Source organism: Bombina bombina, chromosome 4, assembly GCF_027579735.1.
Source record: "Bombina bombina isolate aBomBom1 chromosome 4, aBomBom1.pri, whole genome shotgun sequence".
Taxonomy (NCBI): domain Eukaryota; kingdom Metazoa; phylum Chordata; class Amphibia; order Anura; family Bombinatoridae; genus Bombina; species Bombina bombina.
The window spans coordinates 605680572-605706280 of NC_069502.1; the positions used below are offsets into that span (position 1 = coordinate 605680572).

The 25709-nt window shown below is 40.7% G+C and overlaps 1 protein-coding gene across 2 annotated transcripts in view; it reads right to left on the reverse strand.

Annotated features, from left to right (window-relative positions):
- Positions 1-25709, reverse strand: part of ATG5 (autophagy related 5) — a 555868-nt gene that overhangs the window by 459272 nt on the left and 70887 nt on the right. For both annotated transcript variants that reach the window (XM_053710590.1, XM_053710589.1), the window contains exon 4: positions 21625-21703. In XM_053710590.1, the coding sequence (XP_053566565.1) occupies positions 21625-21703 (79 nt within the window). The remainder of the gene's footprint in view (positions 1-21624; positions 21704-25709) is intronic.

Genomic DNA, 25709 nt, shown 5'->3' on the forward strand with positions numbered 1-25709 from the left:
TTGAAGGAACAACAACAGGTAATGGACTACTACTAATGGAAATATTGTCTGCTTTTGAAAGTTTATCATGACAACTAACACAAACTACAGCCGGAGGAACAGTTACCACAAGTTTACAACAAATGCACTTAGCTTTGGTAGAACCGACATCAGGCAGCAGCATTCCAGAAGTATATTCTGATACAGGGTCAGATTGAGACATCTTGCAATATGTAATAGAAAAAACAACATATAAAGCAAAATTATCAAATTCCTTAAATGACAGTTTCAAACAGAATAAGCATCTGGAAACCAGAAGCAAAAAGAAACAAAGACTTAAATAATGTCAAAAAAACTGGTCTGCAACAAACACGAGCGTCATAGATGATGCAACTACGTGAAAACTCTTGGCACCAACTAAGACGCCGGAAAATGGCGTCATTACGTCAACAACCGTAATTCTCGCGCCAAAAACCTAGTCTCGCACCAAGAATGACGCAATAAATTATAGCATTTTTTGTTTCCCGCAAGCCTAACAGCCCGCAATTTAGAAAGAAAAGTCAATTTGAAAAATTTTCAGGTAAGAATAAAATGTATTCATATGCATTTCCCAAAATGAAACTGACAGTCTGTAAGAAGGAAATATACTGATTAACCTGAATCATGGCAAATATAAGGATAAAACATATATTTAGAACTTTACATATAAAGTGCCAAGCCATAGCTGAGAGTGTCATAAATAAAATAAGGACATACTTGCCAAAAGACACTCATCTACATATAGCAGATAGCCAAAACCAGTACTGAAACGAGAAATCAGCAGAGGTAATGGTATATAAGAGTATATCGTCGCTCTGAAAAGGGAGGTAGGAGATGAATCTCTACCGACCGAAAACAGAGAACCTATGAAATAGATCCCCAATAGATGACCATTGCAATTCAATAGGCAATACTCCCTTCACATCCCTCTGTCATTCACTGCACTCTGAGAGGAAACCGGCTTCAGCATGCTGCGAAGCGCATATCAACGTAGAACTCTAGCACAAACTTACTTCACCACCTCCATAGGAGGCAAAGTTTGTAAAACTGAATTGTGGGTTGTGGTGGGGGGTGTATTTATAGGCATTTTGAGGTTTGGGAAAACTTTGCCCCTCCTGGTAGAATGTATATCCCATACGTCACTAGCTCATGGACTCTTGCCAATACATGAAAGAAAAAGACCAGAAGATTCATGCTAAAAAAACAAAACCAAAATGTAGCAACTGACCTGGAAAAAAAAGGAAGAAATCCATTAAGGAGGAGACTGTCTCACATACAAAAAAACAACCCTATGAATCAAAAAAGCTTAACCAAGAAGCCAAAAATACATCCATGCTAACTTGTCCTTTTCTAGAACAAGAAAAAAAGAAAGACTAAAGGAGTGACTGAAATCCTATATAGCTTTCAGATAAAACTACAAAGCACTGACAACATCCAAATTATGGAGAAGCCTCTCCATAGAGATCTTAGGACAAAAACAAGGAACAACCATATCCACCTTATATTGTTCAAAGACACCAATTAAAGGCACAGTTCACCCAAAAATGTTCTCCCATTTAAATTGTTCCTAATGTTCCATTTTACCTGCTGGAGTGTATTCAATTGCTTACAAGTAACTCCTTTACCCCTATTTTGCCCTTTGAAATAGCTGATTTAGCTTGTGGTTTCCCAACCTCTACTGAAAGTTTTGATATTGGAGTCTCAGCTATTGAATAGTTTAAAGTATCAGTAAACCTAAAATATAATGTTATATAATTCTGCACATAGTGCAGAATTATATAACATTATGTTAGTGCTATCGTTATTAAACCTTATATTCCCTTTTAATTTTTTTTAAAATATGCCAGTTTTTCAGACCCGCTCTCTGTACTCTGCTGAGCGGGTCTGTTTTTATACCACAGCGCATCGGGCCAGCTGTATAGTCACAGTCCCGGCCCCGACCACGCCATAACACTAAGTGCAGCTCGCTCCTGCTGTTAGACAGAGCAGTGAGCGAGCTGTACTTAGTGTTATGGCGCGGGTCGGGCCGGGCTGTGGACTATACAGCTGACCCCGATGTGCTGTGGAAATAAAACAGACCCGCTCAGCAGAGTACAGAGAGCGGGTCTGAAAATCTGGCATATTTTAAAAAAAATTAAAGGGAATATAAGGTTTTAATAACGATAGCACTAATATAATGTTATATAATTCTGCACACATTATATTTTTAGGTTTACTGTCCCTTTAAGAAAACACAGCCAGCAGAAGAAAAAATAATTTATGCTTACCAGATAAAATTTATTTCTCTTGTTAGTGTGTTCAGTCCACGGGTCATCCATTACTTATGGGATATATTCTCCTTCCAACAGGAAGTTGCAAGAGGATCACCCAAGCAGAGCTGCTATATAGCTCCACCCCCTCACATGTCAATCAGGTCATTCGACCGAAACAAGACGAGAAAAGGAGAAACTATAGGGTGCAGTGGTGACTGGAGTTTTAATTAAAATTTAGAACTGCCCTCAAAAAAAAGACAGGGCGGGCCGTGGACTAACTACACTACAAGAGAAATAAATTATATCAGGTAAGCATAAATTATGTTTTCTCTTGTTAAGTGTGTTCAGGTCCACGGGTCATCCATTACTTATGGGATACCAAACCAAAGCTAAAGTGCCTACGGATGATGGAGGGACAAGGCAGGAACTTTAAACAGAAGGAACCACTGCCTGTAGAACCTTTCTCCAAAAAACAGCCTCCGAAGAAGCAAAAGTTGTCAAATTTGTAACATTTTGAAAAGGTATGAAGTGTAAGTCCAAGTTGCAGCCTTGCAAAATCTGTTCAACAGAGGCCTCATTCTTAAAGGCCCAGGTGGAAGCCACAGCTCTAGTGGAATGAGCTGTAATTTTTTCAGGGGGCTGCTGTCCAGCAGTCTCATAGGCTAAACGTATTATGCTACGAAGCCAAAAAGAGAGAGGAGAGGCCCGAAGCCTTTTTGACCTCTCCTCTGTCCAGAATAAACGACAAACAGAGAAGAAGTTTGCCGAAAATCCTTAGTTGCCTGTAAGTAGAACTTCAGGGCACCGGACTACGTCCAGATTATGCAAAAGACGTTCCTTCTTTGAAGAAGGGTTAGGACATAATGATGGAACAACAATCTCCTGATTGATATTCCTATTAGAAACAACCCTTAGGTAAAAAATCCAGGTTTAGTACGCAAAACTATCCTTGTCTGATTGAAAAATCAGATAAGGAGAATCGCAATGTAAGGCAGATAACTCAGAGACTCTTCGATGCGAGGAAATAGCCATCAAAACAGAACTTTCCAAGATAAAAGCTTAATATCAATGGAATGAAGGGTTCAAACGGAACACCCCTGATGAACTTTAAGAACCAAGTTTAGCTCCACGGAGGAGCAACCAGTTTTAAACCACAGGCTTAATCCTAGCCAAAGCTGACAAAAAAGCCTCTGAACGTCTGGATTCTCTGCCAGACGTCTGTGTAAAAGAATAGACAGAGCAGAAATCTGTCCCTTTAACAAACTAGCGGATAAACCCCTTTTCTAAACCCTCTTGTAGAAAAGACAATATCCTAGGAATCCTAACCTTACTCCATGAGTAACTCTTGGATTCACACCAATGTAAATATTTACGCCATATCTTATGGTAAATTTTTCTGGTAACCGGTTTCCGAGCCTGTATCAATGTATCAATAACCGACCTCGAGAAACCACGCATTGATAGAATCAATCGTTCAATCTCCATGCAGTCAGCCTCAGAGAAATTAGGCTTGGGATGTTGAAAGGACCCTGAAGTAGAAGGTCCTGCCCTCAGAGGCAGAGGACCCATGGTGGACAGGACGACATGTCCACTAGGTCTGCATTACCAGGTCCTGCGTTGGCCACGCAGGCGCTAGCAGAATCACCGATGCTCTCTCTGTTTTGATCCTGGCAATCAGACGAGGCAGCAACAGAAACGGTGGGAACACATAAGCCATGTTGAAAATCCAAGGGGATGCTAGTGCATCTACCAGCACCGCTCCCGGGTCCCTGGACCTGGATCCGTCAACAAGGAAGCTTGGCGTTCTGGCGAAGAAGCCATGAGATCCAGAGTTCCGGTTCGCCCCAACGAAGAATCAGTTGAGCAAATACCCTCCGGGTGAAGTTCCCACTCCCCCTCGTGAAAGGTCTGGCGGCTTAGAAGAAAGTCCGCCTCCAGTTTCTCCACGTCAGGGATGTAGATCGCTGACAGATGGCAAGAGTGAGACTCTGCCCATCGCGAATTATCTTTGAGACTTCTAACATCACTAGGGAACTCCTGGTTCCCCCTTGATGATTGATGTAAGCCACAGTCGTGATGTTGTCCGACTGAATCTGATGAACCTCAGTGTTGCTAACTGAGGCCAAGCTAGAAGAGCTTGATATCGCTCTTAAATTCCAGAATGTTTATTGGAAGGAGTTTCTCCTCCTGAGTCCATGATCCCTGAGCCTTCTGGGAATTCCAGACTGCGCCCCCAGCCTAGAAGGCTGGCATCTGTTGTTACAATCGTCCAATCTGGTCTGCGAGAAAGTCATTCCCTTGGACAGATGAATCCGAGACAACCACCAGAGAAGAGAATCTCTGGTCTCCTGGTCCAGATTTAGTAAAGGGGACAGATCTGAGTAATCCCCATTCCACTGACTCAGCATGCATAATTGCAGCGGTCTGAGATGCAGGCGCGCAAAGGGCACTATGTCCATTGCCGCGACCATTAAGCCGATTACTTCCATGCACTGAGCTACTGATGGGCTTGGAATGGAATGAAGGACACGGCAAGCATTTAGGATTTTTGATAACCTGGACTCCGTCAGGTAAATCTTCATCTCTACAGAATCTATAAGAGTCCCTAGAAAGGGAACCCTTGTGAGTGGTAACAGAGAACTCTTTTCCATGTTCACTTTCCACCCATGCGACCTCAGAAATACTAGAACTATCTCTGTATGAGACTTTGCATTTTGAAAACTTGACGCTTGTATCAGAATGTCGTCTAAGTACGGAGCCACCGCTATTCCTCGCGGTCTTAGTACCGTCAGAAGTGAGCCCAGAACCTTTGTAAAAATTCTTGGGGCCGTAGCTAACCCGAAGGGAAGAGCTACAAACTGGTAATGCCTGTCTAGAAAGGCAAACCTTAGGTACCGATAATGATCTTTGTGAATCGGTATGTGAAGGTAGGCATCCTTTAAGTCCACTGTGGTCATATACTGACCCTCTTGATCATGGGTTATGGATGGTTCGAATAGTCTCCATTTTGAATGATGGAACTCATAGGAATTTGTTTAAGATCTTTAGGTCCAAGATTGGTCTGAAGGTTCCCTCTTTCTTGGGAACCACAAACAGATTTGAGTAAAATCCTTGCCCTTGTTCCGTCCGCGGAACTGGGTGGATCACCCCCATTACTAGGGTGGTCTTGTACAACAGTGAAAGAAAAGCCTCTTTCTTTATTTGGTTTGCTGATAACCTTGAAAGATGAAATCTCCCCTGTGGAGGAGAAGCTTTGAAGTCCAGAAGGTATCCCTGAGGCCCTGAGGCGAAGCCTGGGCGAAGAGAGAAAGTCTGCCCCCCCACTAGATCCGTTTCCGGATAGGGGGCCCTCTCTTCATGCTGTCTTAGGGGCAGAAGTAGGCTTTCTGGCCTGCTTGCCCTTGTTCCAGGACTGGTTGCTTTTCCAACCCTGTCTGTAACGAGCAGCAGTTCCTTCCTGTTTTGGAGCGGAGGAAGTTGATGCTGCTCCTGCCTTGAAATTACGAAAGGCACGAAAACTAGACTGTTTGCCTTTGATTTGGCCCTGTCCTGAGGAAGGGTGTGACCCTTACCTCCAGTAATGTCAGCAATAATCTCCTTCAAGCCGGGCCCCGAATAAGGATTGCCCTTTGAAAGGAATATTAAGCAATTTAGATTTAGGAAGTTACATCTGCTGACCAGGATTTTTAAGCCATAGCGCTCCTGCGCGCCTGAATGGCGAATCCGGAGTTCTTAGCTGTTAGTTTGGTATAAATGCACAACGGCATCCAAAAACAAATGCATTAGCTAGCTTAAGGGCTTTAAGCTCTGTTCAAAGTCTCATCCAATGGTGCCTGTGCGAATAGCCTCTTCCAGAGACTCAAACCAGAAAAGCCGCTTGCAGCAGTGACGGGCGCAATGCATGCAAGGGGCTGTAATATAAAACCTTGTTGAAACAAACATTTTCTTAAGGTAACCTTCTAATTTTTTATCCATTGGATCTGAGAAAGCACAACTATCCTCCACCGGAATAGTGGTACGCTTGGCTAAAGTAGAAACTGCTCCCTCCACCTTAGGGACCGTCTGCCATAAGTCTCGAGTGGTGGCGTCTATTGGGAACATTTTTCTAATATCGGAGGAGTGGGAAAAAGGCACACCGGGTTTATCCCACTCCTTGTTAATAATCTCTGTAAGCCCTTTTAGGTATAGGAAAAACGTCAGTACACACGTCTGGTTACCCGCATAGTATTTATCCAGCCTACATAATTTCTCAGGGATTGCAACCGTTGTCGCAATCATTCAGCTGCCGCTAATACCTACCCTAGTAATACACGGAGGTTCTCAAGCTTAAATTTAAAATTTGAAATTTCTGAATCCGGTCTCCCTGGATCAGATCCGTCACCCACAGAATGAAGCTCTCCGTCCTCATGTTCTGCAAATTGTGACGCAGTGTTCAGACATGGCCCTCATATCATCAGCGCGCTCTGTCCTTAACCCAGAGCTATCGCGCTATGCTCTTAACTCAGGCAAATTAGATAATACTTCTTTCATAACATTAGCCATATCTTGTAAAGTGATTTGTAAGTGCATTGATGTGCTTGGCGCCACAAATCTCACGCACCCTCCTGAGCGGGGAGGCAAAGGTACTGACACGTGAGGAGAGTTAGGCGGCCATAACTTCCCCCTTGTTGTCTGGTGATAATTTCTTTACCGGTAAAGACAGACTTTTATTTAAAGTAACATCAATACAATTGGTACACATATTTCTATTGGGCTCCACATTGGCCTTTAAACATAATAAGCAAGCAGACTTCATCTGTTGTCAGACATGTTTAAACAGACTAGCAATGAAGCTATCAAGCTTGGAAATTTCTTTCAATAAGTTTTACAAGCAATATATAAAAACGCTGCAGCGCTTTTTAAAAACACAAAAAAACTGTCACAGTTGAAATAACAACGAACTAATACGGTTATAGCAACCAATTTTAAACAGTAAATGTATGAAAATTAGCAGAGGATTGCACCCATTAGCAAAAGGATGATTAACCCCTCAATACCCCAAAACGGATAATCAATTTAAGATTTAACGCTTTTCCTCACAGACAAACCACACTGTCACAGGTCTGCTGTGACCGATTACCTCCCTCAAAAATGAATTTTGAAGACCCTGAGCTCTCTGGAGACGTCCTGGATCAAAGAGGAAGAAGCAGGAAGACTGTGCTAGAATTTTAACTGCGCAACAAGGCGCTAAAAAAAGGTCCCTCCCCACTCATATCACAACAGTGGGAGACCTGATATAACGGTTGTCTATTGCTACGTAGCCATGTGGAAAAAAATCATGCCCAAAAAGATTTATCACCAAAGTACCTCACAAAACGAATAAACATGCCAGTAAACGTTTTTTTTAAAAAAAACTACTTTCCAGTGTTATGCAAAGTTATCACTAAGCCTGCTACCAGTCGCTTCTACTGCAGTTAAGGCTCATACATTTATTTCAGTACTAACAGTATTTAAAGTTAAATTCTAGTCCCTAGAACATACTCAACTGCGCATACATTTATCAGCCTGATACCAGTCCGCTACTACTGCATTAAAGGCTGGTACTTACGTCATATGGGTAACAGCAGTGTTTTCATAGTCAATTCCATTCCTAGAAAATATTTTACTGCACATACCTCATTTGCGGGGGAACCCGCATGCTATTCCCTTCTCCGAAGATACCCCACTCCTCAGAATGTGCGAGAACAGCCAGTGGATCTTAGTTACGGTCTGCTAAGATCATAGAAAAAACGCAGGCAGATTCTTCTTCTAAATACTGCCTGAGAGAACACACAGCACACTCCGGTGCTATTTTAAAATATGCATACAAAGGTGAGAAGCGCTCTACCAGGAACGAACAACAGCTCAGTGGCTTGTTCTATGGCGATTTACCACCCGGAAGCAGCCTCTTTTAGACCAGTGTGCTTTTCACAGAAAGAAAACTTTCCTGAAGTATATCAGTCTGATCCCGCCAAGTAAGGTCAGCTCCAGCCCCGAAATACCAGGCAATTCTCCTCTGAACAAGGAACATTGACAACCCCAGACGATCGTTTCGGCCTCCTATGGGCCTCGTCAGAGAGGTGCAGCCACATTCCTCTAAGCACACTGAGCAAGGAGGTCCACGTCTGGTTTCCCCCATCACCCATAGGGAGACTTCCCCAGGGTCATAATAATTTGCATACAAAGAGAGAAGCGCTCTACCAGGAACGAACAACAGCTCAGTGGCTTGTTCTATGGCGGATTTACCACCCGGAAGCAGCCTCTTTTAGACCAGTGTGCTTTTCACAGAAGAAAACTTTCCTGAAGTATATCAGTCTGATCCCGCCAAGTAAGGTCAGTCCAGCCCCGAAATACCAGGCAATTCTCCTCTGAACAAGGAACATGACAACCCCAGACGATCGTTTCGGCCTCCTATGGGCCTCGTCAGTGAGGTGCAGCCACATTCCTCTAAGCACACTGAGCAAGGAGTCCACGTCTGGTTTCCCCCATCACCCATAGGGAGACTTCCCCAGGGTCATAATAATTTGCATACAAAGAGGAGAAGCGCTCTACCAGGAACGAACAACAGCTCAGTGGCTTGTTCTATGGCGATTTACCACCCGGGAAGCAGCCTCTTTTAGACCAGTGTGCTTTTCACAGAAGAAAACTTTCCTGAAGTATATCAGTCTGATCCGCCAAGTAAGGGTCAGTCCAGCCCCGAAATACCAGGCAATTCTCCTCTGAACAAGGAACATGACAACCCCAGACGATCGTTTCGGCCTCCTATGGGCCTCGTCAGTGAGGTGCAGCCACCATTCCTCTAAGCACACTGAGCAAGGAGTCCACGTCTGGTTTCCCCCATCACCCATAGGGAGACTTCCCCAGGGTCATAATAATTTGCATACAAAGAGAGAAGCGCTCTACCAGGAACGAAAACAGCTCAGTGGCTTTGTTACTTATGGCGATTTACCACCCGGAATGCAGCCCTTCTTTTAGACCAGTGTGCTTTTCACAGAAGAAAACTTTCCTCAAGTTATAAGTTGATCCCGCCAAGTAAGGTCAGTCAGCCCCGAAATACCAGGGCAATTCTCCTCTGAACAAGGAACATGACAACCCCAGATGATCAAAATAAACTTTTGATTGAAGAATGTTACTCCTATCTCCTCTCACAACCTCCTTTGTTGAGACTTGCAAGAGATTGACTGGATATGACATGTGAGGGGTGGAGCTAATTGCAGCTCTGCTTGGGTGGATCCTCTTGCAACTTCCTGTTGGGAAGGAGAACTATATCCCAATAAGTAATGGATGACCGTGGACTGAACACAACTTAAACAAGAGAAATTACACTCACAGTGGGGTTGCAGGATAGACTAAGTAATAAAATGATAATTTTCCATTGTTTCTCTCTATGTATTGAGCTTTCGTTTTCCAGACAAATATAAGATAAGAGAGCAAGTGTGTGTACACAAAGTGATAACATAATGAGATCTTTTATTAACTGAAAACTCAACCCTTTGTAATAGGCTGTGGTTTTAAAAGCACAAAACCAGCTACTTCATATAAACCTGAAAATGCAATTTCTCATTAATATTATACTCTGCAGCTGGCTAACATAGTCATTGAAAATACATTCATATAAAAACAATTTTACAGTGTAGTGCCCCCTTTAAGATCAAAATCAAACAGTCCTCAAAACCCTTATGACACTGCTTATGGAAAGTGATTTCAAAGTGTCCATGTTATGATCACTGTTTACCCAAATGTTCTTTGACTTCTATGTTTGATATAATTTCTGTATTGTTTGATAGCACTAAATCCAATATTCTTAGTTGGCACTTAGGGCTGCACGATTCATTGCGGATGCGGTTTTAAACCGTGATTAATCGCCACGGTTTTAAAACCATGAGAGTACGCAATTTAAAAAAAAAAAAAAATCCTCAGATTGTCCTGAAAACTAAGGCGGAGAGGGAGGATGAGTGGTAGACCAGTGAGCGGCCGTGGGCGGACCTGAGAATGCCGCGAAACGGCCATTTTGGAAGAGATTGAAGAGTGTGCAGGAGTCATCTGGGAGTAGTGTGGGGGTGGTCAAGCAGTGGTGTGGCGGTGGGACAGCTCAAAGTTGTGAGCAATAAAGTGAGTATTGTACAAATACTTTATAGTGCCTTATTGACTTTTTTTTTAACTTCTTTTGTGGTATGTATTTTTATGCTCCAAGAGTGCATTGTACATTGAGAAACATGTACAGTTCGATTCTGTAGTGTACTGTTAAATAAAGGGACTTTATACTATCTATGTAACCACAGCACAGGTAGCACTAGCTAATTTTATTTTAACTATTTTGTGGTTTGTATTTTTATGCTCCAAGAGTGTATTGGACATTGAGAAACATGTACAGTAAGATTCTGTAGTGTTAAATAAACGTTTTATTTAAAAATGAAGGTGTTATAGTAATTTTTAATAAAATCGCAATCGCGTTTTTTAAAAAAAAAAAATCGCAATTATTTTTTTTTCACCCATATCGCCCAGCCCTAGTTGGCAGCTCTATTAATTGTGACATGAAAATTATCTTTGAGAACATTTTAAAAATCTATCTACCTTAGCTGCACTACTAGTTGTATTGGCCCAATTTATTTTGGTGTAGTTAAACTCTACCATAATTACTACACTGGCATTATTAGCCGCCTTTTCTATTTGCATTAGCAGTTGAGTATTCCAGCAATCCCCCATTTGCCTGTCATGCTTCTTGCATTTGCTGTCATACATTTAATTTTCATAAAAAACAGATACTGTGTTTTGGTAAAGCTTGGCAACATCTAAGACTTTTGTTTCAGACCTCTAACCTACTTCTTTTACGTTTAGCAGAGACAACCTTCAAGCTTTCTTTTCATCCTTTGCAAGACTTGTCATTTCTCAACTACAATATGTCTTTGATTTCCACCATAGCTAATTCAAGCTTCTGTGGCTGTTAAACATTGCATCACAATGGTACTGCAGTATGGTATATGACTCAAAACTCAGTCCAACATTATAAGATATTGTACTATGTCTCAGCAGCAGACAGCAAATTCAAATGACATCTGGTTCTTTTGAAACTGGACTCACCTTGGCAGATATTTTTGCAACACTTTTAGTTTTATGATCATGAACTCCAGGATATATATACTTAGAATATATAGATATATAAATTAAAGACTGAAATGATCATGAAATTAAATTATGATTGAGAATTATATTTTACACTCTGGAGGCAATAATCAATTTAAAGGCGAAATTTAGCTGTAAAATTATCAAGCAGTTAAAATACCATTTTAGAATTTATATTAGTTAAAGGGATCCTGCAAACATTACATGATCTAATTCATTACAGCACATCATTTTAACAATACTTCCTTCTCTAGTTTTTTGCGAGTTTAACACAGGCAAAATAACTCATCTGACGCAGACATAGCTGGGGTAAGTCAAGCAGAAGCGGCTGTCACGCGACCCCGCTAATCACCGGCTGTAAATGCTTGGGACCTGTAGTTATCTGTGGCTCCTGAGCTGGTCTTTAAAGGGACCGTATACACCAATATTCATTTAAATGCATGTAATAGACACTACTATAAAGAAGAATAGGCAGAGATACTGATATAAAATTCATTATAACACCCTTTTAAAACTTACTTAGAAGCTCCCATTTTAGCATGTTGATGAGGTTAGGCTGGGACACTCACTGAAGCAATCTGAAGTTTGTATACCATCAGTATATATCTAAAACTTTGGGGCTTGGTTATTAGTCTAGAAATGAGCATGTTATTTAAAAATAAGCAAAAAACATAATTTATGCTTACCTGATAAATTCCTTTCTCCTGTAGTGTGGTCAGTCCACGGGTCATCATTACTTCTGGGATATTAACTCCTCCCCAACAGGAAGTGCAAGAGGATCACCCAAGCAGAGCTGCTATATAGCTCCTCCCCTCTACGTCACACCCAGTCATTCGACCAAGAACCAAACGAGAAAGGAGAAACCATAGGGTGCAGTGGTGACTGGAGTATAATTTAAAAATTTAGACCTGCCATAAAAACAGGGCGGGCCGTGGACTGACCACACTACAGGAGAAAGGAATTTATCAGGTAAGCATAAATTATGTTTTCTCCTGTTAAGTGTGGTCAGTCCACGGGTCATCATTACTTCTGGGATACCAATACCAAAGCTAAAGTACACGGATGACGGGAGGGACAGGCAGGATCTTTATACGGAAGGAACCACTGCCTGAAGTACCTTTCTCCCAAAAACAGCTCCGAAGAAGCAAAAGTGTCAAATTTGTAAAATTTGGAAAAAGTATGAAGAGAAGACCAAGTTGCAGCCTTGCAAATCTGTTCAACAGAGGCCTCATTCTTAAAGGCCCAAGTGGAAGCCACAGCTCTAGTGGAATGAGCTGTAATTCTTTCAGGAGGCTGCTGTCCAGCAGTCTCATAAGCTAAACGTATTATGCTACGAAGCCAAAAAGAGAGAGAGGTAGCAGAAGCTTTTTGACCTCTCCTCTGTCCAGAAATAAACGACAAACAGGGAAGAAGTTTGGCGAAAATCTTTAGTTGCCTGTAAATAAAATTTCAGGGCACGGACTACATCTAGATTGTGCAGAAGCCGTTCCTTCTTTGAAGAAGGATTCGGACACAATGATGGCACAACAATCTCTTGATTGATATTCTTGTTAGTGACAACCTTAGGTAAGAACCCAGGTTTAGTACGCAGAACAACCTTATCTGAATGAAAAATCAGATACGGAGAATCACAGTGTAAGGCTGATAACTCAGAGACTCTACGAGCCGAGGAAATAGCCATTAAAAACAGAACTTTCCAAGATAACAGCTTGATATCAATGGAATGAAGGGGTTCAAACGGAACACCCTGTAAAACGTTAAGAACTAAATTTAAGCTCCATGGTGGAGCAACAGTTTTAAACACAGGCTTAATCCTGGCCAAAGCCTGGCAAAAAGCCTGAACGTCTGGAACTTCTGACAGACGCTTGTGTAAAAGAATGGACAGAGCTGAGATCTGTCAATTTAAGGAACTAGCAGATAAACCCTTTTCTAAACCTTCTTGTAGAAAAGACAATATCCTAGGAATCCTAACTTTACTCCATGAGTAACTCTTGGATTCGCACCAATGTAAGTATTTACGCCATATTTTATGGTAAATCCTTCTGGTAACAGGCTTCCTAGCCTGTATTAAGGTATCAATAACTGACTCCGAAAAACCACGCTTTGATAAAATCAAGCGTTCAATTTCCAAGCAGTCAGCTTCAGAGAAATTAGATTTTGATGTTTGAAAGGACCCTGAATTAGAAGGTCCTGTCTCAGAGGCAGAGACCAAGGTGGACAGGATGACATGTCCACTAGATCTGCATACCAGGTCCTGCGTGGCCACGCAGGCGCTATTAGAATCACCGATGCTCTCTCCTGTTTGATCCTGGCAATCAATCGAGGAAGCATCGGGAAGGGTGGAAACACATAGGCCATCCCGAAGGTCCAAGGTGCTGTCAAAGCATCTACCAGGACCGCTCCCGGGTCCCTGGACCTGGACCCGTAACAAGGAAGCTTGGCGTTCTGGCGAGACGCCATGAGATCTATCTCTGGTTTGCCCCAAAGTCGAAGTATTTCGGCAAAGACCTCCGGATGAAGTTCCCACTCCCCCGGATGAAAAGTCTGACGACTTAGGAAATCCGCCTCCCAGTTCTCCACTCCAGGAATGTGGATCGCTGACAGGTGGCAAGAGTGAGACTCTGCCCAGCGAATTATCTTTGATACTTCCATCATCGCTAGGGAGCTTCTTGTCCCTCCTTGATGGTTGATGTAAGCTACAGTCGTGATGTTGTCCGACTGAAACCTGATGAACCCCCGAGTTGTTAACTGAGGCCAAGCCAGAAGGGCATTGAGAACTGCTCTCAATTCCAGAATGTTTATCGGAAGGAGACTCTCCTCCTGAGTCCATGATCCCTGAGCCTTCAGGGAATTCCAGACAGCGCCCCAACCTAGTAGGCTGGCGTCTGTTGTAACAATTGTCCAATCTGGTCTGCTGAATGGCATCCCCCTGGACAGATGTGGCCGAGTAAGCCACCAAAGAAGAGAATTTCTGGTCTCTTGATCCAGATTCAGAGTAGGGGACAAATCTGAGTAATCCCCATTCCACTGACTTAGCATGCATAATTGCAGCGGTCTGAGATGGAGGCGTGCAAAGGGTACTATGTCCATTGCCGCTACCATTAAGCCGATTACCTCCATGCATTGAGCCACTGACGGGTGTTGAATGGAATGAAGGACACGGCAAGCATTTTGAAGCTTTGTTAACCTGCCTTCTGTCAGGTAAATCTTCATTTCTACAGAGTCTATAAGAGTCCCCAAGAAGGGAACCCTTGTGAGCGGTAAGAGAGAACTCTTCTCTACATTCACCTTCCACCCATGCGACCTTAGAAATGCCAGTACTAACTCTGTATGAGACCTGGCAGTTTGAAAGCTTGACGCTTGTATCAGAATGTCGTCTAGGTACGGAGCCACCGAAATTCCTCGCGGCCTTAGCACCGCCAGAAGAGAGCCCAGAACCTTTGTGAAGATTCTTGGAGCCGTAGCCAACCCGAAATGGAAGAGCTACAAACTGGTAATGCCTGTCTAGGAAGGCAAACCTTAGATACCGGTAATGATCTTTGTGAATCGGTATATGAAGGTAGGCATCCTTTAAATCCACTGTGGTCATGTACTGACCCTTTTGGATCATGGGTAAGATTGTCCGAATAGTTTCCATTTTGAACGATGGAACTCTTAGGAATTTGTTTAGGATCTTTAAATCCAAGATTGGTCTGAAGGTTCCTTCTTTCTTGGGAACCACAAACAGATTTGAGTAAAACCCTTGTCCGTGTTCCGACCGCGGAACCGGATGGATCACTCCCATTAGTAAAAGATCTTGTACACAGCGTAGAAACGCCTCTTTCTTTATCTGGTTTGTTGACAACCTTGAAAGATGAAATCTCCCTTTTGGGGGAGAGGCTTTGAAGTCCAGAAGATATCCCTGAGATATGATCTCTAACGCCCAGGGATCCTGGACATCTCTTGCCCAAGCCTGGGCGAAGAGAGAGAGTCTGCCCCCCACTAGATCCGTTCCCGGATCGGGGGCCCTCACTTCATGCTGTCTTAGGGGCAGCAGCAGGTTTTCTGGCCTGCTTGCCCTTGTTCCAGGACTGGTTAGGTTTCCAGCCTTGTCTGTATCGAGCAACAGCTCCTTCCTGTTTTGGTGCAGAGGAAGTTGATGCTGCTCCTGCCTTGAAGTTACGAAAGGCACGAAAATTAGACTGTCTAGCCCTAGGTTTGGCTCTGTCTTGAGGCAGGGCATGGCCTTTACCTCCTGTAATGTCAGCGATAATTTCCTTCAAACCAGGCCCGAATAAGGTCTGCCCTTTGAAAGGTATGTTAAGTAATTTAGATTTAGAAGTAACATCAGCTGACCAGGATTTTAGCCACAACGCTCTGCGTGCCTGAATGGCGAATCCGGAATTCTTAGCCGTAAGTTTAGTTAAGTGTACTACGGCATCAGAAATAAATGAATTAGCTAGCTTAAGGGTTTTAAGCTTGTGTGTAATCTCATCCAATGGAGCTGATTCAAGGGTCTCTTCCAGAGACTCAAACCAAAATGCTGCTGCAGCCGTGACAGGCGCAATGCATGCAAGGGGTTGTAATATAAAACCTTGTTGAACAAACATTTTCTTAAGGTAACCCTCTAATTTTTTATCCATTGGATCTGAAAAGGCGCAGCTATCCTCCACCGGGATAGTGGTACGCTTAGCTAAAGTAGAAACTGCTCCCTCCACCTTAGGGACCGTTTGCCATAAGTCCCGTGTGGTGGTGTCTATTGGAAACATCTTTCTGAATATAGGAGGGGGTGAGAAAGGCACACCGGGTCTATCCCACTCCTTAGTAACAATTTCAGTAAGTCTCTTAGGTATTGGAAAAACGTCAGTACTCGACGGTACCGCAAAATATTTATCCAACCTACACATTTTCTCTGGTATTGCAACTGTGTTACAATCATTCAGAGCCGCTAAGACCTCCCCTAGTAATACACGGAGGTTTTCCAGCTTAAATTTAAAATTTGAAATGTCTGAATCCAGTTTAATTGGATCAGATCCGTCACCTGCAGAATGAAGCTCTCCGTCCTCATGTTCTGCAAATTGTGACGCAGTATCTGACATGGCCCTAATATTGTCAGCGCACTCTGTTCTCACCCCAGAGTGATCTCGCTTACCTCTAAGTTCTGGTAATTTAGACAAAACTTCAGTCATATCATTAGCCATGTCCTGTAGTGTGATTTGTAATGGCCGCCCTGAAGTACTTGGTGTTACAATATCACGCACCTCCCGAGCGGGAGATGCAGGTACTGACACGTGAGGCAAGTTAGTCGGCATAACTTCCCCCTCGTTGTTTGGTGAATGATGTTCAATTTGTACAGAATGACTTTTATTCAAAGTAGCATCAATGCAATTAGTACATAAATTTCTATTGGGCTCCACCTTGGCTTTTGCACATATAGCACAGAGATATTCCTCTGAATCAGACATGTTTAACAAACTAGCAATTAAACTAGCAAGCTTGGAAATACTTTTCACTCAAATTACAAGTAATATGAAAAACGCACTGTGCCTTTAAGAAGCACAGAAAAAAATTATGACAGTTTAATAATAAAAAACCGGAAAAATTATAACAATCAGATTTTTCCCAGTAAAAGCATAAATTTAGCAAAGGATTGCCCCCATTAGCAATGGATAACCAACCCTTAATAGCAGAGAAACAAATGTACAAAATATAACGTTTTTTATCCCAGTCAAAGCACAAACTCACAGGTCTGCTGTGAGTGATTACCTCCCTCAAAATAATCTTTGAAGACCCTTGAGCTCTGTAGAGACGATCCGGATCATGCAGGAAGAGAAAAAAGACTTTTGACTGAATTTCTGATGCGTAGCAAAAGCGCCAAAATAGGCCCCTCCCCCTCACCCACAGCAGTGAGGGAAGCTCAGTAAACTGTCTCAAATTAAAATAAACGACAGCCAAGTGGAAAAAAAGTGCCCAAAAACAATTTTTCACCCAGTACCTCAGATATTTAAACAATTTAGCATGCCAGTAAAAACGTTTAAAATTAAATATCATGAAATGTCATTAAACAGCCTGTTGCTAGACGTTCCCACTGCAAGTAAGGCTAAAGATTATATGCATATAGTATTACCCAGAGAAGTGCCATTCCCCAGAATACTGAAGTGTACACATATATACATAAACAGCCTGATACCAGTTGCTACTACTGCATTTAAGGCTGAACTTACATTATATTGGTATTGGCAGTATTTTCTTAGTCAATTCCATTCCTCAGAAAATAATATACTGCAACATACCTCTTTGCAGGTGAACCTGCCCGCTGTCCCCTGATCTGAAGTTTACCTCACTCCTCAGAATGGCCGAGAACAGCAAAATGAATTTTAGCTACGCCGGCTAAAATCATCCAAAAACTCAGGTAGATTCTTCTTCAAATTCTACCTGAGAAGGAACAACACACTCCGGTGTTGTTTTAAAATAACAAACTTTTGATTGAAGATATAAAAACTAAGTATAATCACCACAGTTCTCTCACACATCCTATCTATTAGTTGGGTGCAAGAGAATGACTGGGTGTGACGTAGAGGGGAGGAGCTATATAGCAGCTCTGCTTGGGTGATCCTCTTGCACTTCCTGTTGGGGAGGAGTTAATATCCCAGAAGTAATGATGACCCGTGGACTGACCACACTTAACAGGAGAAACTATACATTTTTACAAAAACACTCCCAGTTTGGCTATATAAATGGATCATCTTTGCAGAGGTTAAATGGACATGAAAAACAAAAAACATTCTTTCATGATTTAGATAGAGCATACAATTTTATACAACTTCCAATTTACCCTATGATTACATTTCCTTTGTTTTCAGTATGTTTTGTTGAAGAAGCAGTAATGCATTACTGGGAGCTAGCTGAACACACTGAGCGAGCCAATGAGAAAAAGCATATATGTGCAGCCACCAATCAACAGCTAGCTCCCAGTAATTCATTGCTGCTCCTGAGCCTACCTAGGTATGCTTTTCAACAAAGAATAAGAGAGCAAAGTAAATTACAATAGAAAGAAATTGAACAGTTGTTTAAAATTGCATGCTATATCTGAATAATGAAATTTAAAAAAAAAAGTGTTTCATGCCCCTTTAAACACAGACTTGCAGGGTGAATAGAGCTAAAATAACATGCTCCAATGATTCAGGGCATGTACTGTATATTCTGCACTACAATGTCCATTCAAAGCTTACAATTGTATTTAAAAAATAACCTTCCCCTTTGATAACTAAATCACTGACAAGTGCACAACAGCTATCTGGCCTAGTAGTCTACCCATACATATGTAAAGCCATAGAACCGTGATGCCGTAAATGAAAGAAAATGTCATTTTGCTATTGAGTTCCATGGGTCAACATTCCAGTGTAAATTGGCTTGTACCGTTTGAGCAGTTTACTTTCTGACTACAATATTCCCTCACACTTTTCACTGTAATGACATTGCAGGAAAGAGAAGTTATTCCTAGGCTTGCTGCACAGAAGAGGCATTTGTTTGCATGACAGTGGTGGAACGTATGACTCAGAACTAGAGCATGAGTTTAGTGTATTGAAAGGAACACTCTGTTCCAGCATGCATTCAGCGTACAGTGGTTTTGATAAACGGTTGGGATGTTATCGTAGTAAGCTCAGTAATTTCATATACCATAAAAACATGTTAAGTCATGCCCTGGCCTAGATGACAGATTTTGAAATCTTAGAAATGACAAATAAAGCAATTGAGAAGTGGTATTATTGTCTTTATTAAATGGTTCAGATGTCACAAGTGGTTCTTAGTCAGCAATTTACTTTTCTTTTTGTTTTGGTTTTCTACTTTATTTTTTTTTGTAACATTTTACTGGTTAAATCACGAGTTAAAGTCCTTAAATGACATAAAATGTAAATCCCCATTCCCCAATCTTTAACTATGAATATCAATAGACTTAAATAACATAAACTACAAAGATTTTCCTCTCATGATCCAGATAGCATGTATTTTTTTTTTTAATTATCTTCGTATTCTTTGTTGAAAAGTAGGTGGGAACTCTCAGGAATGTGAACGTGTTTGGAGCACTTTATAGCAGCAGTTTTGCAAGAATACTTTAAATATTCTAGGTGGCAGTGTAACCATGTAGACCCCAGACATGTGCATACTACCTACGTAGGTATCTCTTCAACAAAGAAATTCAATGGGAGCAAAGCAAGTTTGAAAACAGAAATTCATTGGAAACTACCGGTATTTTTAAATCGTATGCTCTGAAAAGTTTATTGGGTGTCATGTCCCTTTAATTGTACTGTTTTTTGCATTTTTTCCTTGTTGTTTAACACTGTACATTGTGCTTTCCCCTAACTGAGAAAGGCTACAGTGTATGATGCAGGATCCATTAGCATTTTATTTTTGTGCAGTGCAGAAAGCAAAACGACTGCTCAATACGTCTTGTAAAATGGTAGAGCACACCTAGCTTGGTTTACAAAGCCATCATTAATTTGAAAAATATAAACCTTTAGAATCTGGTTAAAACAAATGTTTTGCGCAAACGTACAAGAAAATAAACTAATGGATACACGCACAGTTTTATTTTGTAATATTATTAGGTGTTAGGATGAACTTCATATTTAATATAGTTAAAGTGAATGTAAATTTTGATGCTAAAGTGCCCGGTTTTTAAAAATTTGATTAAAAACAGGGGCACTTTAATTCATCAAAATTTACATTTCACTCGTGTTGTGAAAAAAACCTTACCTTTTAAACTTGACAGCTGCTCCAGCTTCCCCCACTCGTCGCAAAGCCTCTTCCTGGGTATAAAATGAGGAATCTGGCTTCCTCCAATCACAGCAATGAATCAGGGGGGGAAGCCGTGATTGGAGGATGACCGATCCATCATTTCTGACATCAGAAATGGCTTGCGACGACCGGGGGAAGCTGGAGCAGCTGTCAAAATTAAAAGGTAAGTTTTTTTCACAACACGAGTGAAATGTAAATTAATCGAATTTTTAAAAACCAGGCACTTTAGCATCAAAAATTACATTCACTTTAAGTGTTAGGTTGAACTTCAAATTTGCTATATATTTTGATCAGTTAAAGGGACATGAAACAATGTTTTCTTTCTTTTATGATTTGCATACAGAATATAATTTTAAACAACTTTTCAATTTACTTCTATTATCAAATTTGCTTGATTTTCTTGTTATCCTTTGCTGAAGTAGCAATGCACTACTGAGAGCTAGGTGAACACATCTGGTGAACACAGGAGGCATGTATGTGTGTTGCCACCAATCAGCAGCTAGCTCCCATAAGTGCATTGCTGATCGTGAGCCTACCTAGGTATGCTTTGCCATAAAGAATACAAACAGATCAAAGCAAATTTGATAAAAGAATGAAATGGAAAAAGTATCTTAAACTGCATGTTTGTTTTTGTAACAATGTATAGTTTTGAATATCTTTTTAATAATATTGTGCTGATTTTCAGACTCCTAACCAAGCCCCACAGTGTCAGATGTATACACGCGTTTACAGACTACTGCTGGCTCCTATTATATTATATGTTATCTGAAATTTCATATGCAGGGAAGGGGGGGTTGTTTGAACTTCTTGCTTTCCCAGCCACTTTCACTGGGTGTCCCAGCCTAACCTCATCAACAGTGCTAAACTGGAAGCTTCTAAGTACATTTTTAAAAAGTTTTATACTGTATTTTTATATCAGTATCTGTGCATATCCATCTTTATAGTAGTGTCTATTACATGCAGTTATATGAAAATTGGTGTTTACTGTCCCTTTAAACTTTCAATTTATAGGAAATATGGGTAGACTTGAGAGAAATTTAAAAAAAAAAAATGATCTCTATTTCTGGAGATTTTCTAGCCTTGTAATGTGTTTATCTGTTTTTAAAAAAAAAAATCCTGTGGATGTTATCACATTGTTGTTAGTATGCATAAACCCTCAATAACCTTTTTATCTTGCTCACTTTCCTAACACTTCTTCCACTGGACCCCTAATTATAGTGTATTTCCTATACTGAACACATTAGATACATCATAAAAAATCAACAAAAGTTTAACACGTATACAAAAGAAGGGCTATACACCCAAATTAGCTTTTTTTTGTAACCATTTTATTTAGCTAGTTATAGTCCTCTCTGTGCATATTTTTGCCTTGTGGCATTTGTAAAGCAGTTATTTTTCCATACCCCAATCCCTTCAGCGTTTTATGTACTCTTACCTTAAAGTGCACAGTAATGCTCCAAGGAAGAGAGGTGTTTGATGCATGCAAGTCAAAAAGCAAACCAATTGGACAATGCCTAAAATACAAAAATACATAACAGTATAAGATCTTCATATTTAGAAACATCAGTACAGAGGTTAACAGCTACATACCTACCATTATCAATTATGTTTCATAGCCAGGAGAAAAAACATTTAGTCAACTAAGGGTTAACAGGACATTAAAAGGACCAGTCTAGTCAAAATAAACTTTCATGAATCAGATAGGTCATGCAATTTAAACAACTATCTAATTCACTTTTATCATCATGTGTGCCATATAGCTAACATTGTGCTCACACCCATGGAGTTACTCATGAGAAGGCACTGAATGGCTAAAATGCAAGTCTGTCAAAAAAACTGAAATAAAAGGGCAGTCTGTAGAGGCTTAGATACAAGGTAATCACAGAGGGAAAAAGTATATTAAAGGGGCAGTAAACCTAGAAAATAATGTTATATAATTCTGCACATAGTGCAGAATTATATAACATTATCTTAGCCAAACTTTATGTGACATAATATTGCCGGTGGGTCTGTTTTTTTTTTTGTCTAGTCACAGCCTGGCCCGATCGCGCCATTACACTCAATGCAGCTTGCTCCCGCTATCAGACAGAGCAGGAGCGAGCTGCATTGAGTGTAATGGCGTGATCGGGCTGGGCGGTGACTAGACAGCTGCCCAGATGCGCTCAGGGGGAAAACCAGACCCGCTCAGTAGAGCAAGAGTGGGGGTCTGAAAAATCTTTTTTTTAATCAAATTTCACAGGCAATATTATGTTACATAAAGTTTGGCTAAGATAATGTTATATAATTCTGCACTGTGCAGAATTATATAACATTATTTTCTAGGTTTACTGCCCCTTTAATATAACTGTGTTGGTTATGCAAAACTAGGGAATGGGTAATAAAGGGATTATCTATCTTTTTAAACAATAACTACAGTATTCTGGAGTAGACTGTCCCTTTAAACACCTCTAGGGTTTGTGTAAAAACTGTGTTTGTCTCACGCCAAAAAACAAATCTTGTAACCTGCAAATGCTGAAAATAAATATGGCTGGTTTAGGCTATTTGCAGCATTTTTAAAATCTAGTTTACAGATTTTGCTTTTTGACCTCTCTAGTGAGTGTGGGACAAAGCACAACTTTTACAAAAAAGTACAGCAGAAAACTTACATCACACACAACAGTAAGTGAGTTACTTGTTCACCACCGAAAACAGTTAAAGTGAAGATAAAGTTTTAATGCTTTGAATAGCTAAATTAAATTATTAATAGCACATTAAGATGGTCACTAAGTTTATTTTTCTCTAATTTGTGAATTTCAATATTTATAATACATAGTAATCTTCCTATCGTTTCCGTCCAAACTCCTCCCCACCTCTACTTCCGTGTTATCTCTGATGTTATGTATAGCGCGGTCCCACCCGCTCTATACGCATCTTCCAAGTGCATGCACATTGATCCTACCTATTGCGCATGCGCAAAACGCCGATATCAACAACTACTGCGCATGCAATACTTTTCAATCTAGAGCATCAATGCGCATTCGTTAGTGTTTGTCCCAAGTAGAGCGTTGTTATTGTTAGTTTCGGCAAAGGTCCCACGAGAAACGGGAGCGCGCTTGTAGTCCTAAATGGAGGATAAGACAGCAGCGCATGCGCTTTTAAAATATGTGGCGGGTGATGTAGAACGACGGCCGCCTAACGGCCAGATTTTCAATTCGTGCTTTTGAGAATGTGATCCAGTAAAAAAAAAAACACACAAAAAAAAAACACACACAAAAAAAAAAAAGTTGATTTGGATTACATTAAAATTGCGATTTTCATACAGCGATAACTTTTTAAAACTTTCAATGTGAAGAAGATGATGAATGAGACTCATATTTATTTGACAAATAGAATTTAATTCAAGTTTGTGAAACAGGTAACTTAACCTTCACTTTAAGTTTTTATCTGAAATACATGAGCTTTTATATTGGATGTTTCATTAAACTGGATTTTGTTGTCATTAGAACAAGACTGTTGATTTCTGAATAAACCAGATTATTTCTACGTATTCATGTGAGTACATCCTTTTAGTGCAGTTTTCAAGTCTAACAATACTGCACTATGTTGATGTTTTCCTTCTAAAGGTTACTGAAGCCAGGAACCCACTTAAAAAAACTAATGTCACCAGATTCTGCCACAGCAGTAATGTACTATTGAGAGCTACCCAAATACATCTAATGAGCCAATGAAATGTGTACTGCCACCAATCACCAGCTAGCTGTCAGTAGTGCATTGCTGCTCCTGAGCCTACCTGGGTATGTGTTTCAACAATGGATATCAAAAGAACAAAGCAAATTTGACAACAGAAGTAAATTTAAAAGTCTCCTAAAACTGCATGCTTTGGGGTAAATTTACTAATGTGTGAGCGGACATGATACAATGTAGCGTATCATGTCTGCTGCACATCGATAAATGCCGACAGCATACGCTTTCGGCATTTATCATTGCACCAGCAGTTCTTGTGAACTGCTAGTGCAATGCCGCCCCCTGCAGATTCACGGCCAATCGGACACTAGCAGGGGGTGTCAATCAACCCGATCGTATCTGATAGGGTTGATTTCTGTCCGCCTCCTCAGAGCAGGTTGGACAGGTTATGGAGCTGGCTCGCCGAAAACACGGGGCATCAAGCTCCGTACGGAGCTTGATAAATTGACCCCAAAATCTAGACCATAAAAATTTACATTTGACTTTCATTTGCTTTTGAAGGGACATGAAACCCAATTTTTCTCTTTCATGATTCAGATAGCGAATCCAATTTTTAAAAACGTTTCCAATGTGTTCTTTTTTTATTCTTTGTTTAAAGAGATATCTAGATAGCTAGCGTACACATTTCTGCAGCACATAATGACAGGAAATAGTGCTGCCATATAGTGTTCTTGGTTATGTATAACATTGTTGCAAAATTGCTGCTGCCATATAGTACTGCAGATACGTGCAGACTCCAAACTCACCTTGCTGCTTTTCAACAAAGGATAACAAGAAAACAAAGAAATTGTGATAATAGAAGTAAATTGGAAAGTTGATTAAAATTGTATGCTCTATCTGAATAATGAAAGAAAATGTTGGGGTTTTATGTCCCTTTAAATGTCTACAAACTATAATAAAATAAGTTCCCTGCTGATGCACTGCAAAATCTAACCATGTGCAAAAAGTTATGACTGATGTCAAAGTGAAACGTGTAATTCACATCCACTTCCATGCTGGAATAAAGCTGCTGTAACTCTATACTCCACACGCTTTTCTGTATGTTCTTCTCAGAGGTTGTTCAGAGTTTAGCACTGGAACATTGTAAATATTATCTCAATTATCAGTTTATATCTCTTTAAGCATTCATGACAACCTAGGACAGCGGTCACCAACCAGTGGTCCATGGATCACTGGTGGTCCACGAGAAGATATTGGTGGTCCTTGACACCATCAAGCAGGAATTAATCTCCTCTGATGGTGACACCCCCTGGTTGGACACCAGTGAAAACCGACAGAGGAGTTAAAGGGACAGTCAAGTCCAAAAAAAATCTATCATGATTCAAATAGGGCATGTAATTTTAAACAACTTTCCAATTTACCTTTATCACCAATTTTGCTTTGTTCTCTTGGTATTCTTAGTTGAAAGCTAAACCTAGGAGGTTCATATGCTAATTTCTTAGATCTTGAAGGCCACCTCTAATCTGAAAGCATTTTGCCAGTTTGTTTACCACTAGAGGCCATTAGTTCATGTGTTTCATATAGATAACATTGAGCTCACGCACGTGAATTTACAGAGGAGTTAGCACTAATTGGCTAAAGTGCAAGTCTGTCAAATGAACTGCATTAAGGGGGCAGTCTGCAGAGGCTTAGATACAAGGTAATCACAGAGGTAAAACGTGTATTATTATAACTGTGTTTGTTATGCAAAATTGGGGAAAGGGTAATAAAGGGATTATCTATCTTTTTAAACAACAAAAATTCTAGTGTTGACTGTCCCTTTAAATTATAATCTCCCTACGCACGTTGCGTAGTACT